This window comes from Oncorhynchus keta, chromosome 28 (genome assembly GCF_023373465.1).
Source record: "Oncorhynchus keta strain PuntledgeMale-10-30-2019 chromosome 28, Oket_V2, whole genome shotgun sequence".
NCBI classification, from domain to species: Eukaryota; Metazoa; Chordata; class Actinopteri; order Salmoniformes; family Salmonidae; genus Oncorhynchus; species Oncorhynchus keta.
Genome location: NC_068448.1, coordinates 21,861,318 through 21,874,863, shown reverse-complemented (window position 1 = coordinate 21,874,863; position 13,546 = coordinate 21,861,318). Strand labels below are relative to the sequence as shown.

General features: G+C 42.3%; 1 protein-coding gene across 1 annotated transcript; it reads left to right on the top strand.

Moving 5' to 3' along the window:
* Positions 1-4,481: 4,481 nt before the first annotated feature.
* LOC118360831 (peptidyl-prolyl cis-trans isomerase FKBP1A-like) lies at positions 4,482-13,288 on the top strand. The gene is made up of 6 exons (XM_035740282.2): positions 4,482-4,500; positions 11,449-11,501; positions 11,618-11,665; positions 12,180-12,292; positions 12,489-12,664; positions 12,851-13,288. The coding sequence occupies exons 2-5, from the start codon at positions 11,465-11,467 to the stop codon at positions 12,615-12,617; spliced, it is 327 nt and encodes a 108-aa protein (XP_035596175.1). The 5' UTR covers positions 4,482-4,500; positions 11,449-11,464; the 3' UTR covers positions 12,618-12,664; positions 12,851-13,288.
* Positions 13,289-13,546: the final 258 nt, after the last annotated feature.

Genomic DNA, 13,546 nt, shown 5'->3' with positions numbered 1-13,546 from the left:
AGAAGACTCATGGCTGGAATCGCTCCCAAAGGTGCTTCAACAAAGTACTGAGTAAAGAGTCTGTATACTTACGTAAATGTGATATTTAATTTTTTGTGATATTCCGTTGTTGTTTTTTTAAACAGTTTTTGCTTTGTCATTATGGGTTATTGTGTGTAGATTTATGGGGGGGGGGACAATTTCATCCATTTTAGAATAAGGCTGTAAAGTAGCAAAATGTGGAAAAAGTCAAGGGGTCTGAATACTTTCCGAATACATTGTATATGTTTCTTTCACCCTATTATTTCAATATATGTATTTATGTTATGCGTGTGTATAATGTGTGTTTGTATGTATGCTTGTTTGCACTGCAGTTTTGTGGGGTATCGTGCAGGTGCTTGTAGCCATAGTGAGGACGTGGTGACTGCTCTTATTGTGCTGTTTGCCCCTGTGCCCATCACCCTACTGCTGGTAGGGCTGGTCTTCTTCCACCTGTACCCTATCAATGAGGATCGACTCCTCCAGCTCCAGAGAGAGCTAGGAAGAGAGTGAGTCATTCACACTCCTTCTAATAGGCTGCCTTGGTGCTCTTACTATGACAATAGCTTCCTCTCTAAATCCAACATACTGCATTACAACTTCCCTTACACATCCCTGAGTTTATTGATGTTTGTATGTGCATGATGATGAATATGAATATGTGTAGCCCTAGGCCACTAACTGTTTTCTTGTTTTCCCTCTATTCAGTGTTGAAGCCATAGATTCAACTGATATAGAAGAGAAGATAGGATCACGCATTCATCAGTCAAGACACCAAACACATGAGTCCAGTCTGAAGTCATGTGGTGAGTCACAGCCAACTAAGTCCAGTTGTATTTTAAAAAGTCACAACCTCAGAGGCTCCAAAAAGTTAAATAACCAATCACAATATCCACTGGAGTTCAGGCCTGATTTTAATTCCCATTCACAAGTATCTAAGCCCAAATCAGATCACCTTCTATGGAATTCTTTCCGAATTCTAATCACTGCTCATGCAAATCTGATCATAGGATGTCTAACTAGTCTGAAGGAAAATGTAAAATTACATTTATCTAAAAAAATCATATATAAACAATTGTGCCAATGTCACGGGCGGGGATCTTCTACACCAGCAGTCCCCAATTACATTCAGTCATGAGACGATTTTTACTTGTGCGGATGGTCGGGGGGTCGGAACATATTTATAAATAATTTGTACACTGCAAATTGACCATAAGAATCCTTAACAGATATAGTATTAGACAAAAACTAAATAATTTCAAACCTTGATTACATTGGGATATAATCACATATGCCTATATTTGTGTGGGAATACTTGGGAACAGATTTCCTAAATTAAAATCACTTTTAACTTTAAAATCAGTGCATGATGACGCAATACACAAAAAATGTTTTCATGTACCGAATAAAAATCAAAAGTTTAGTATGTTTCCATCGCATTTAACTCTACTGATAGTTTTGTCACAAAAACTGTAGGGTTAAATAAAAAATGTGTTTACTCTGGACTTGGAACTTGCACACTAGCCAAAAGATGACAGATACAGTGGGGGGTAGGCTCTGCATCTAGGCTGGTCTATAGCAGGAGATTATTATGGATAAGAGCGAGAATATTTGTTTGTCTAACGGCAGTCCAGCATCAATCATCATGTCACCAGTATGAGACCCTCAATATTTATTGGAAAGGCACATCAAGATCACAGTGCACTTTCACCACTCTGTGAAGTTAATCATAACTTATTTAAACTGTAGCCTTATAAACTGCATGGTTGGTCTCCTTTGGCATTTTTTTTTTGCTTAAATCTAAACAGATTAATAAACAGGGACAATTAATGGAAAATTGTGAAATCAAGGAATAGAACAAAACAAGCAAAAGTAGTAGAAGACAAGGATCGATCCAATAATGAATTTCTTGTTGGACTGCGTTTCTAGGACAGGGAGCTTCATTTTGGAGATTTTGGTAATATTGGGGGCTGTGAAAAGATCAGTGGGAAAGGTGGATTTAATCAAGGTGACTAGAAGCGGCCTTGTTTTGGTTAATTGTGTCGATGAAGAACAAAGGTTACTCACGTAACCACAGTGCTATGAGCTAGGGACTATGCTAGTTATCATTGCGGCTGGATGAGTCAAGATATTAATATCAGAGTAATTCCATGCCATGGCGCCCCATCCCCTATAAATACCTGGGCGCGTAGCTACACTTCCTCAAGACTCTTCCCAAGGCTACAACAGATCCAACAGCTGGACTAGCATAGTCCATAGCTCATAAAACTGTGGTTAAGTGAGTGAGTAACCTTCATTCTATTTTGCTTGAGGGACTATGCTAGTCACTCAATGGGATGACAATACCAGAGTAAGTCGGTTTCCGTAGGGCAAAGCCTAGAGCAACACATCACCATAGGTGCTCGAGGCAGTACCCGGACCAACCACAGGTTTCTGTTGGGAGGTAAGGGTAGCACCAAGCACAGCTGAGCTCACACTGTAAGGGTTAGCAACATTCACCAAGTAAAACCTTGCAAAGGACTGGGGGACGCCCAGCTGGCAGCCATAGATCTGTCAGAGAGGGGGACTCCCTTGAGCAGTGCCCAGGAGGTGGCAATTCCCCCCGTTGGAGTATGCTACTGTAAAGGATGGGGCTGGGTGGGCAGCTAGGCTATATGCTTGCAGACTGGTGTCTACAATACAACGAGACAACCGTTGTTTTCTCCAAAGCAAACAAACAGCTGACCAGAGCAACAGATCGCCTCTCCACGTACTCATTTAGGGATATCACAGGACACGGAGCGCATACATCAACATCATGAGCCCCAGTGGGCATGGAGATGGATAAGGCTGTTAGCCCATTTCCCTGTTCATGTGACCTGAGGGCAGGACCTTTGGTAGGAAGGCTGAATTAGGCCACAGAGTAACGCTTGCTTTTCCCGGGCCAAGACAATATTTTTATTTAACCTTTATTTAACTAGGCAAATCAGTTAAGATCACATTCTTATTTACAATGATGGCCTACCAAAAGGCAAAAGGCGTCCTGCCAGGATAGGGGATTAAAAATTAAAAATTAAAATATAGGATAAAACACACATCATGACAAGAGAGACACCACAACACTTGTAAAGACAGACCTAAGACAACAACATAGCATGGCAGCAACACATGAAAACACAGCATGGTAGCAACACAACATGACCACAATAACATTCATCACTAACAGAAAAAGCATGGAGCTCGCCAACCCTTTTGGTAGAGGCGATGGCACCAGACCAGGGTGTAGTCTCACTCACTTTCCCGAGGCCCTTCCCTGGATAGCATTGCCGCTGCAGTGTTCAGAATCCTTGGGAGGTGTACAGCTCTTAGTTAGGCCACATTCTTCTGTGACCACAGTAGAAGGTTATGTGCCATCTGGTGGAGGCGGTGGAGGCGGTTGGAACCCAGACCCCCTTGGTGGTTTATGTACACTACCACTGTGGCGCTGTCTGTCTGTACCAGCACATGTTTGTCTGTCGTGGAAATTCAGTACTGAGGGAGATTTGGTCATTTCTTCAAACAATCATCTTTATTTAATATCGATGTATTATTGCAATAATGAGGCTGGTTGACCCCCCCTTGAGTTTTGGACTGAGTAACCTAACCATTACACAAATACAGAGTCCTATATATAGCTGACTCTAGCAATGCTCAGTCATTGTTGGTTCAACCCTCCTCATTCAAACCAAGGAGCATAATAAGCCACTGGGCTCATCCTGTCGTTATCTGCACATGTGTTGTTGTCTTAACCCCACCCTGGCTTAGTTTCCCAGATGCAAGAATGATTTTGAGACAATGAGGAATTGTTCTAAACTCCTCCTGGCTATCTCTATCGCGGTTACACCCACCACATCTTGTCTATGTAATGCAGTCTTTAACTCATTTGTCAGCTCAAGCTATCTCCTGTGATCATACACCCGGATTAGTTGCAGGGAAATAGAGTGGAGATCATAAAAACACAGACACTAACAGGACAGAACTATCCTCCTATTTGTTAAGTATTAATTACTAACTATGAATATCAAACAAATACGGTAAATATGTAATTTTTCTATCACGTCTCGCAGTTGTGAGAAAAAGTTGAGCAGAGCTCGTTGGACTGCTCTCAACTCCAGCATGTTGTTTGGACCAGCTGGAGCTCCATGTCCCGCTGGCCGCCCTCCCCTTCAATACTACTCCCCAGTCTGTCAAGGAGGCGTCTGTTTGAACCTGTTTCCTCCGATGGAATCAGGCGTATACTACCTGAAAAGGAATTTCAGGGATCGCCGTCTTGCCAGGGCTCGCATGCATTCCTTAGACACAGTCATACCTGTTTACCTTGTGATTTAAACCTTGAGCATTGAACCACCTCTGCATGGGTCTCAAGTGTAGAAGGCCAAATGGGGTCAAAAGGGAGGATGCGAAGAGGAGACCCAGCAGTCTCTGACACTGAAGAACAGTCACCTTCTGGACAAAAGGATTGAGGTGAGCTACAATTTTCTGAACTCGCTTTTTGGTGAGGTGAGCCCTCATAAGAGACAAGTCGATCCATATGCCCACGAACGTGACAGTTTGTGTGGGGACCAGGTGTATTTTTTGTATGTTCAACCTGAGGCCTAGCGCTGAGATATGCTTCAGGAGATATGTCATGTCTGCTGCTGTCTGTTCTCCTGACTGAGAACAGGTTAGCCAAAAGTCCAGGTCAGGTATTCCCAACAGACAGGGATGTTGAACCATCGAAGAGACGCAAATATGAGGAGAACTACATTGATTGGGGTTCACTTATATTGGGAGTAGTGCCTTTCTTCAGCCACAGTGTGTTATATGTACAGAAGTACTATCTCACAACTCAATGAAACCTTCACTGTTGCACAGACATTTAGAAACAAAACATGCCAATTTGAAAAAATAAGCCTCAGGAGTTTTTTGAGTGAGAATTAAGACTACTTTCGAGTAGTAAGACATGTATAATAGCAACAGATACCATTAATAAGAAGGGGCTAGAAGCGTCTTATAAGGTGAGCTACCGAGTAGCTAGGACAGGCAAGCCCCATACTATTGTGGAGGACTTCATTCTTCCTGCTGCAGCAGATATGGCTGGGAAAATGCTGGGGGAAAAGGCCAAAAAAACTATACAGACAATGTCTTCATCAAACAACACTATTTCCCTACGCATCAGTGACAAGGCAGGAGATGTTTTGAAACAATTACTGCTTCACATACAAGCCATTGAATTCTATGTGCTACAGCTGGATGAGTCATCAGACGTGGCGGGCCTGGCACAGCTCCTGGTATACAGTTGAAGTCGGAAGTTTACATACACCTTAGCCAAATACATCTAAACTCAGTTTTTCACTATTCCTGACATTTAATCCTAGTAAAAATGACCTGTCTTAGGTCAGTTAGGATCACCACTTTATTTTAAGAATGTGAAATGTCAGAATAAAAGTAGAGAGAATTATTTATTTCAGGTTTTATTTCTTTCATCACATACCCAGTGGGTCAGAAGTTTACATACACTCAATTAGTATTTGGTAGCATTGCATTTGCTGAGTAGCATTTGGTAGCATTGCTGGTGTAGCTGAGTCAGGTTTATAGGCCTCCTTGCTCACACACACTTTTTCAGTTCTGCCCACACATTTTCTACGGATTGAGGTCAGGGCTTTGTGATGGCCACTCGAAATACCTTGACTTTGTTGTCCTTAAGTCATTTTGCCACCTCTTTGGAAGTATGCTTGGGGTTATTGTCCATTTGGAAGACCCATTTGCGACCAAGGTTTAACTTCCTGACTGATGTCTTGAGATGTTCCTTCCATATATCCACATACTTTTCCTACCTAATGATGCCATCTATTTTGTGAAGTGCACCAGTCCCTCCTGCAGCAAAGCACCCCCACAACATGATGCTGCCACCACCGTGCTTCCGAGTTTGGGATGGTGTTCTTCAGCTTGCAAGCCTCCTCCTTTTCCCTCCAAACATAACAATGGTCATTATGGCCAAACAGTTCTATTTTTGTTTCATCAGACCAGAGGACATTTCTCCAAAAAGTCCGATCTTTGTCCCCATGTGCAGTTGCAAACTGTAATCTGGCTTTTTTATGGCGGTTTTGGAGCAGTGGCTTCTTCCTTGCTGAGCTTCCTTTCAAGTTAAGTCGATATAGGACTCGTTTTACTGTGGATACAGATTCTTTTGTACCCGTTTCCTCCAGCATCTTCACAAGGTCCTTTGCTGTTGTTCTGGGATTGATTTGCACGTTTCGCACCAAAGTACGTTCATATCTAGGAGACAGAACGCGTCTCCTTCCTGAGCGGTATGATGGCTGCGTGGTCCCATGGTGTTTATACTTGCGTACTATTGTTTGTACAGATGAACATGGTACCTTCAGGCATTCAGAAATTGCTCCCAATGATGAACCAGACTTGTGGGGGTCTACAATTTTTTTTCTGAGGTCTTGGCTGATTTCTTTTGATTTCCCCATGATGTCAAGCACAGAGGCACTGAGTTTGAAGGTGGGCCTTGAAATACATCCACAGGTACACCTCCACTTGACTCAAGTTGTGTCAATTAGCCAAACAGAAGCTTCTAAAGTCATTACATAATTTTCTGGAATTTTCCAAGCAGTTTAAAGGCACAGTCAACTTAGTGTATGTAAACGTCTGACCCACTGGGATTGTGATACAGTGAAATAATCTGTAGACAACGATTGTTGGACAAATGACTTGTGTCATGCACAAAGTAGCTGTCCTAACCGACTTGCCAAAACTATAGTTTGTTAACAAGAAATTTGTGGAGTGGTTGAAAAACAAGTTTTAATGACTCCAACCTGAGTGTATGTAAACTTCCGACTTTAACTGTATATCCGTTATGTTTATAGGGGGTTAATTAAGGAAGATATCCTCTTCTGCAAACCACTGGAAACCAGGACAACAGGACAGCTTTGTGACATCAAATGGACTTTGGTGGTCAAGATGTGTTGGTATCTGCACTGATGGCACAAAAGCCATGACAGGGAGACATAGTGGAGTGGTAACGAGCATGCAAGCAGTTGCTCCCAACGCCACTTGAGTACACTGCAGCATCCACCGAGAGCCTCTTGTTGCCAAAGGAATCCCTGACAGCTTGAAAGACGTTTGGACACTACAGTGAAAATGGTTAACTTTGTTAAAGCAAGGCCCCTGAACTCTCATGTATTCTTCGCTATGCAGTGATATGGGCAGCGACCATGTAATGCTATTACAACATACAGAAGCTCGCTGGTTATCAAGGGGCAAAGTATTGACCAGTCTTTTTTAAATTGAGAGACGAGCTTAAAGTTTTCTTTACTGACCATAATTTTCACTTGTCTGACCGCTTGCATGATGACGAGTTTCTCACATGACTGGCCGAGCTGGGTGATGTTTTTTCTCACCTGAATGATCTGAATCTAGGATTACTACAGGGACTCTTCACAAATATATTCAATGTGCGGGACAAAATTGAGGCTATGATTAAGAAGTTGGAGCTCTTCTCTGTCTGCATTAACAAGGGAAACACTCTTTCCATCATTGTATGGTTTATGTCTGCAAATTAACTCAAGCTTACGGACAATGTCAAATCACGAAGCACCTGAGTGAGTTGGGTGCGCAATTACGCAGGTACTTTCCTGAAATGTATGACACAAACAACTGGATTCATTATCCCTTTCATGCCCTGCCTCCTGTCCACTTACCGATATCTGAACAAGAGAGCCTCATCGAAATTGCAACAAGCAGTTCTGTGAAAATGTAATTTAATCAGAAGCCACTGCCAGATTTCTGGATTGGGCTGCACTCAAAGTATCCTGCCTTGGCAAGTGATGCTGTTAAGACACGGATGCCCTTTGCAACCATGTACCTATGTGAGAGTGGATTCTCGCCCCTCACTAGCATGAAAACTAAATACAGGCACAGACTGTGTGTGGAAAATGATTTAAGACTGAGACTTTCTCCAATACAACCCAACATTGCAGAGTTAAGTGCATCCTTTCAAGCACACCCTTCTCATTAACCTGTGGTGAGTTATTCACAATTTTCCATTGACAAATAAAGTGTTATATGTAAGATGGCTAAATAAAGAGCAAAATTATAGATTATTATTATAATGTTATTAATGGACTTTACTTCCCACAAGCCGGGTTGTGACAAAAACTCACACTCATTCTTATGTTTAATAAATGTATCGCATAGTGCGTGTTTGTGGCAGGCTTACAATGATGGCAAAAAACAACATTTGAGAGTGCGCTGACCCTGGTGCTAGGGGCGTGGGGGGGTACGCAGCTGGAGGTTGAATGTTTGAAGGGGTACGGGACTATAAACAGTTTGGGAACCACTGGTCTAGGTCATTTAGTACCATCATCCCCTTTGATGTTAGGGGTGCTATAGCGACATCCATGCATTTTGTGAATGCTCTTGGTACCAGGGAAAGGCCGAAAAGTAACACTTGGTGCCCCTCTTCATGGAGGCTGACATCTGTCTGTGAGAGCCAAAGCGGTCTGCATGACGAGATGACCGTATACCGGGCTTTGCCATTAGCACGTGACATCTCAACATTTAAGAGGGAGAGGAGTGTGGACACCGGAGTCATTTCAGCTGTCAGCTCAGGGTCACCGTCGGTGGACAGGCGAGCTGTCAGACCATGCAGGTATGCCTGCAGCAGAGTGGTTGTATTCATGAGGCGAGCCACCATGGCCAGAAGTTGTCCTTTAAGTTGTCATCAGCAGCCCGATGAGGACAGCGGGGAGACTTACCAATGATCTCCTTGTCTGGGAGGATCATGATCGCAACAATGGGGTCCATGACTGGGTACTGGTCCAGTACCAATTCCTCGGGCAAAGCCATGAATGTCCAAGGCTTGCACTGGCTTGAGTTAGCCTTAGCCCAAGTTTGATGCACACTCATTGGAGTACTTGGGGCAATGAGGAATGTACACTCTGCCTGGGCTTCTGTTAGGGTCTGGGTTAATATCCAGAGCTTTCAGAATCCTAGAGATGAGCTCCTGCAGATCAGCTGATGAAGAGGGCGCTTCACTCTTAGCCCTCTCTGAGCCATGGTTCGCTGACCCAGAACCAGCCTCAGAGGTCTCTCTTTGTCTATGTCATTACCAGCAAAGATGGAGATAGCATCAGAATCCTGTCTTAAGTCTTCAACAGAGCCTGCCAGGCTGAGAGAGTGGAGCTGCGAAGGTGGGCGGTCCCGCTGCCGAGGAGGGTTGTTAACGCTTGAGTCCGCTCCCGGAGCCTCTAGCATTTGTCTCCTTCATCGTAGCTAATCGTGCTTCATATAGCCGTGGGCCAAGAGTAGCACAATACATGCAGCTGAAGGGGGAATCCACAACCTGAACGGCATGATCTAAGCCTAGGCACATCATACAGGTGGAATGGGCATCAACCGAAGCCAAGCCAGCAGTGCATTTATCACAGTAGTGTGGCATGTATAATCTTCTCCCTGTCTAGACAAAAGTCAGAAATACAGATATGTCTTATAGAACAGATAATCTGAATTACACTCCTTTAATACTATACCAGGTGTAAGTATAAAGTAGTTCTCTTCTCAGGGCAATATGTGAATTAAGTCATATTATCTTCTATGGATATCAGAATATATTTTGGGAAATTCCACTCACAATCCCCAAAAGGTATGGATGTGAGGAGCCAATTACACTGAGACAGTAACAGACTGTGTGAGAATAGGTCCTATGAACAGATGCTCTAAATCTCACTCCGGCAACAGCTGCAGCTTGAGCCAGTAAGAGAGTATGCTAGCTAGGATGCAAAGCCTGGACATTAAGGTGTGACCCGGAGATCTAGCTAGAGCTAGAAAACATACAGGCTTCCCGAGCCTGGGTAGGTGCAGTACCTAGACTCAATATCCTGAGAGAAGAGGCTAGCATCCAGCTGAAACGAATAACCAACAGGTAACGCAATTAGCCGGGAGGCAAACCAGCGGACAGACAAGACACAGACAAGATTTGCGCTGTGAACAAGTTGGACCAACCAGTTCACTCTAATTCGTAGCATGGTGTCGACCTGTAAGAAAAAGCTTAGAAGACAGAACATTGCAGAGAACTGCTGGGAGGAGCACACTTCGCCCAAAATGTAGCATACTCTACACATTCAACGGAAAACTCGTCTTCTATATCCAATTCTCGCTCACCTGTGTAGCCAAGGGAAGAAAATAGGAAGTGATGCTATGCGCCCAGGTATTTATAGGGGATGGGGCACATCACACCCGTGGCACGGAATTACTCTGATATTAATACCTTGACTCATCCTGCCACCAGGAGGAAGGATATTTAATTGAGTGACTAGCATAGTCTCTCAAGTGAAATAGAACAGAAGACTGGATCTACCGAAGTCAGAAGTAACCTGTATTGATCTTCGGAGCACACATCTTCTGTTCTATTTCACTTGAGAGACGATGCTAGTCACTCAATGACATATCCTTCCACCTGGCGGCAGGATGAGTCAAGATATTAATACCCCACAATACCCCACGATAGACCACAGCCTATCCGTTTCTAATGGGAACAAATGAGTCATAATTGGCAGGACAAGCAAGGAGGGGTGCAGAGCCAAGCACTAGCTAGCAAGATGTTTGCATATTTCCGTTGTGTAACACCTACTCCATGACGTGCATGTGCAATAACTCAATTCGCCTTTGCACCCCTAAAAAACGTTTTTTTTTTGTTACTTGGGCAAAGTGTAAAATCTACAACAAAACACTCTGTTCATAACAGATTATAGTTTTGGGAACAGAAAACGGTATTGAGATCAAATGTTTAATTATTGAGAAAATGTCGGCAGAAATCCATATTTCTCCATCTACTCCTACTGCCGGCTACAGAGCTTCATCTCATCACCATATTTGGTAGTGAGTAGAAACGCCAACCGGATGCTTCACACTAATACATCCGGTGGGATATCTGTTCTATCTATGATATCATCGCGTGACTCCAAGTTTACCTCAAAATTATGGTTATTATATCAATGTTTGCGCATAAAGGCGTTTACACCGCCTTTTTCTTTCATAATACATTTTACCGACACAAAAGGATGTCGAACGTATAAGTTATCTGTTGGCACTTATAACAAACGTCATGTTTGCATCACGGTTGTCTTATTCTTTTTTTTTAATGGTATGACGACTCGCATAACTAGATTGCACACGTGGTTAATGACATCAACTTTAATTATTATCTTTCTATAAATGTTTGATTGTCAACCAGTTGTTATTTTTATGTTATAATCATAATCTCCCTTGAAAAATGACACTACATCAATGTATATGCGACTAAAATATGACCAAGTAGGCATACACAAACTCTCATCATATAACTGGTATTAGCCATTTTATATTGCACCCCCCTCCCCTCTTGAATTCAATGAGCTTGACTTCCAGTTTCCGTTTGCATTGTAGTGCGTCGGAGAGTAAAATGGGAGTAGAAATCGAGACCATAACCCCGGGTGATGGTAAGGAAAAAAACTGTGAATGTGATTAAATTAGTCAAGAGGATGTTGCTAAATTCAAAATATTAAGTCGTTAACACAATACATAGCTAATTCTTTCAATTTCTTCCATCTTTTAGGACAGACATTTCCCAAAAAAGGACAGACATGCGTTGTGCATTATGTCGGTGAGTCAGCAAGCTAGCCACTAGCTTGATAGCTTAGCTAGCTATTGTCAGTTATCCACTTGCTTCGGCAACAAAGTAAATGTTATTTATATAATGTGTGTAAATCTGCCAAACGGATATTATCTCTCATAACTAACAATTAGTTCGACGATTTGCTTAGCTAATTAAATAAAGTATTTTCTACGGTTAAAGTAGTTGTAACGTTACACCCTAGCTAAGCTAACGTTTGTAGCTAGTTGCCATACTACTACTGGCGAGCTAGCTAATTGACAGTTTTCTCAAATCAGTGAGAATGGATTTAATTAAGATGAATGTATCTTTAGCAAATAAATTGGCTAGTTAGCCAGTAGCCGATAATGTTTGTCCAGTGGACTGTAAATTAAATATTTTAATCCATGGATGCTAGCTAGCAATTTGGGAGGGGACAGAGTGTAATTTAGGAACACGGCTGTATTTATTTCATTTTATTTAACTCAGCAAGTGTAACGTTTATCTTCGCTCAATCCTATCGCAGGCTCACTGACTGATGGAACCAAGTTTGACTCTTCCCGGGACAGAGGCAAGCCTTTCAAGTTCAAGATTGGCAAGCAGGAGGTGATCCGTGGCTGGGAGGAGGGGGTTGGCCAGGTAAGGGTCTCCTGGGTGTGTTTGCATTAGATATCCCCATTATTCTCTTGTACGATTGCACCACTTGTTTCAATAATTTAGAAAATCAAAAAATTGGCTTGTGGGTGATTTGCAAGGACATAAGCCATTATAGGGTTATATTAGCGGTGTCTCGACAATAATACTATGACCTCTTTTTGTTTCACCTCCCCCACAGATGAGTGTGGGCCAGAGGGCAACTCTGACCTGCACGCCGGACTTTGCCTATGGCAGCAAAGGACACCCTGGTATCATCCCACCCAACTCTACCCTCATCTTTGACGTGGAGCTGATGGGCCTGGAGTGATGTTTGTGTGCACTTACTACATGTTTAATTCCACTCAGATTTTCAGGGTGAGACAATTCTGCAGACAAATAGCATGTTCAAATTGCACTACTACATTGTTGGAGTACATTATAGTTGTATGAGCTTAAGTGCTCATTGGTGTGTTTAACAAGCTTTGGTGCTCATCTCCCATAATCCCCTCGGTCGTGTCTGTTCTGTTAACCACATAATTGCATCCCTGTCCCCTTCTACAGGTTGACTCCTATCTCGGGAACATGGATGAAAAGGCAAAAGGAAGATAAATGCACTTGACTCCTGTAAAAGACTCACATCTACAGCTTCACCACTTCACTCTCCTTTCCATTTATATTCAAATGTGTCACTTGCTTAAAATACCTTATTCTTGATATATCTTGTAGTAGAACACCCTAACAAGTCATAGGCCATACCTTTCAGATGTCATGTCATTTTATTGTTATGTATGTTTTTATGGTATTTTTTGTTGTGAAATTTGTAAGTCATACCTGCCATCAGGGGTAGGTACTGACACAATTTTGGATAAAGTATCATTATACAAATATTCAATTTGATCTCATTCTTGTGGCTTTGAGTGGCCTTGCTTTTCAGAAAATGTGTTATTGTGGACATGATAATCGAGGACAAAACTATGAATAAATGACTCCCCAAATGGATTGGATTAATGTAATTGGATTGCAGAAGTTTACTGAAATGAGAACCACCCAAAATGTTTTCAAAGTCAGCAATCAAGTTGAGAGAACTTTCAAAATACATAAATACTGCTGGTGTGATTGCTAACATTCAAAATATTTTGGGACTACCAACAATGGACTAACAAATCTAAATAGTTTTGGGGTGGAATTTTCATTTTAAATTAATTTAATGATTTGGTTAATATTTTTTTCCCAGACATGTTAACTTTCTGAATTAAA

Coding starts and splice junctions, on each gene's coding strand:
- LOC118360831 (XM_035740282.2), top strand. CDS start 11,465: ATGGGAGTAGAAATCGAGACCATAACCCCGGGTGATG. Junction 11,502..11,617: donor GACCATAACCCCGGGTGATG/GTAAGGAAAAAA, acceptor TCCATCTTTTAG/GACAGACATTTCCCAAAAAA. Junction 11,666..12,179: donor ATGCGTTGTGCATTATGTCG/GTGAGTCAGCAA, acceptor ATCCTATCGCAG/GCTCACTGACTGATGGAACC.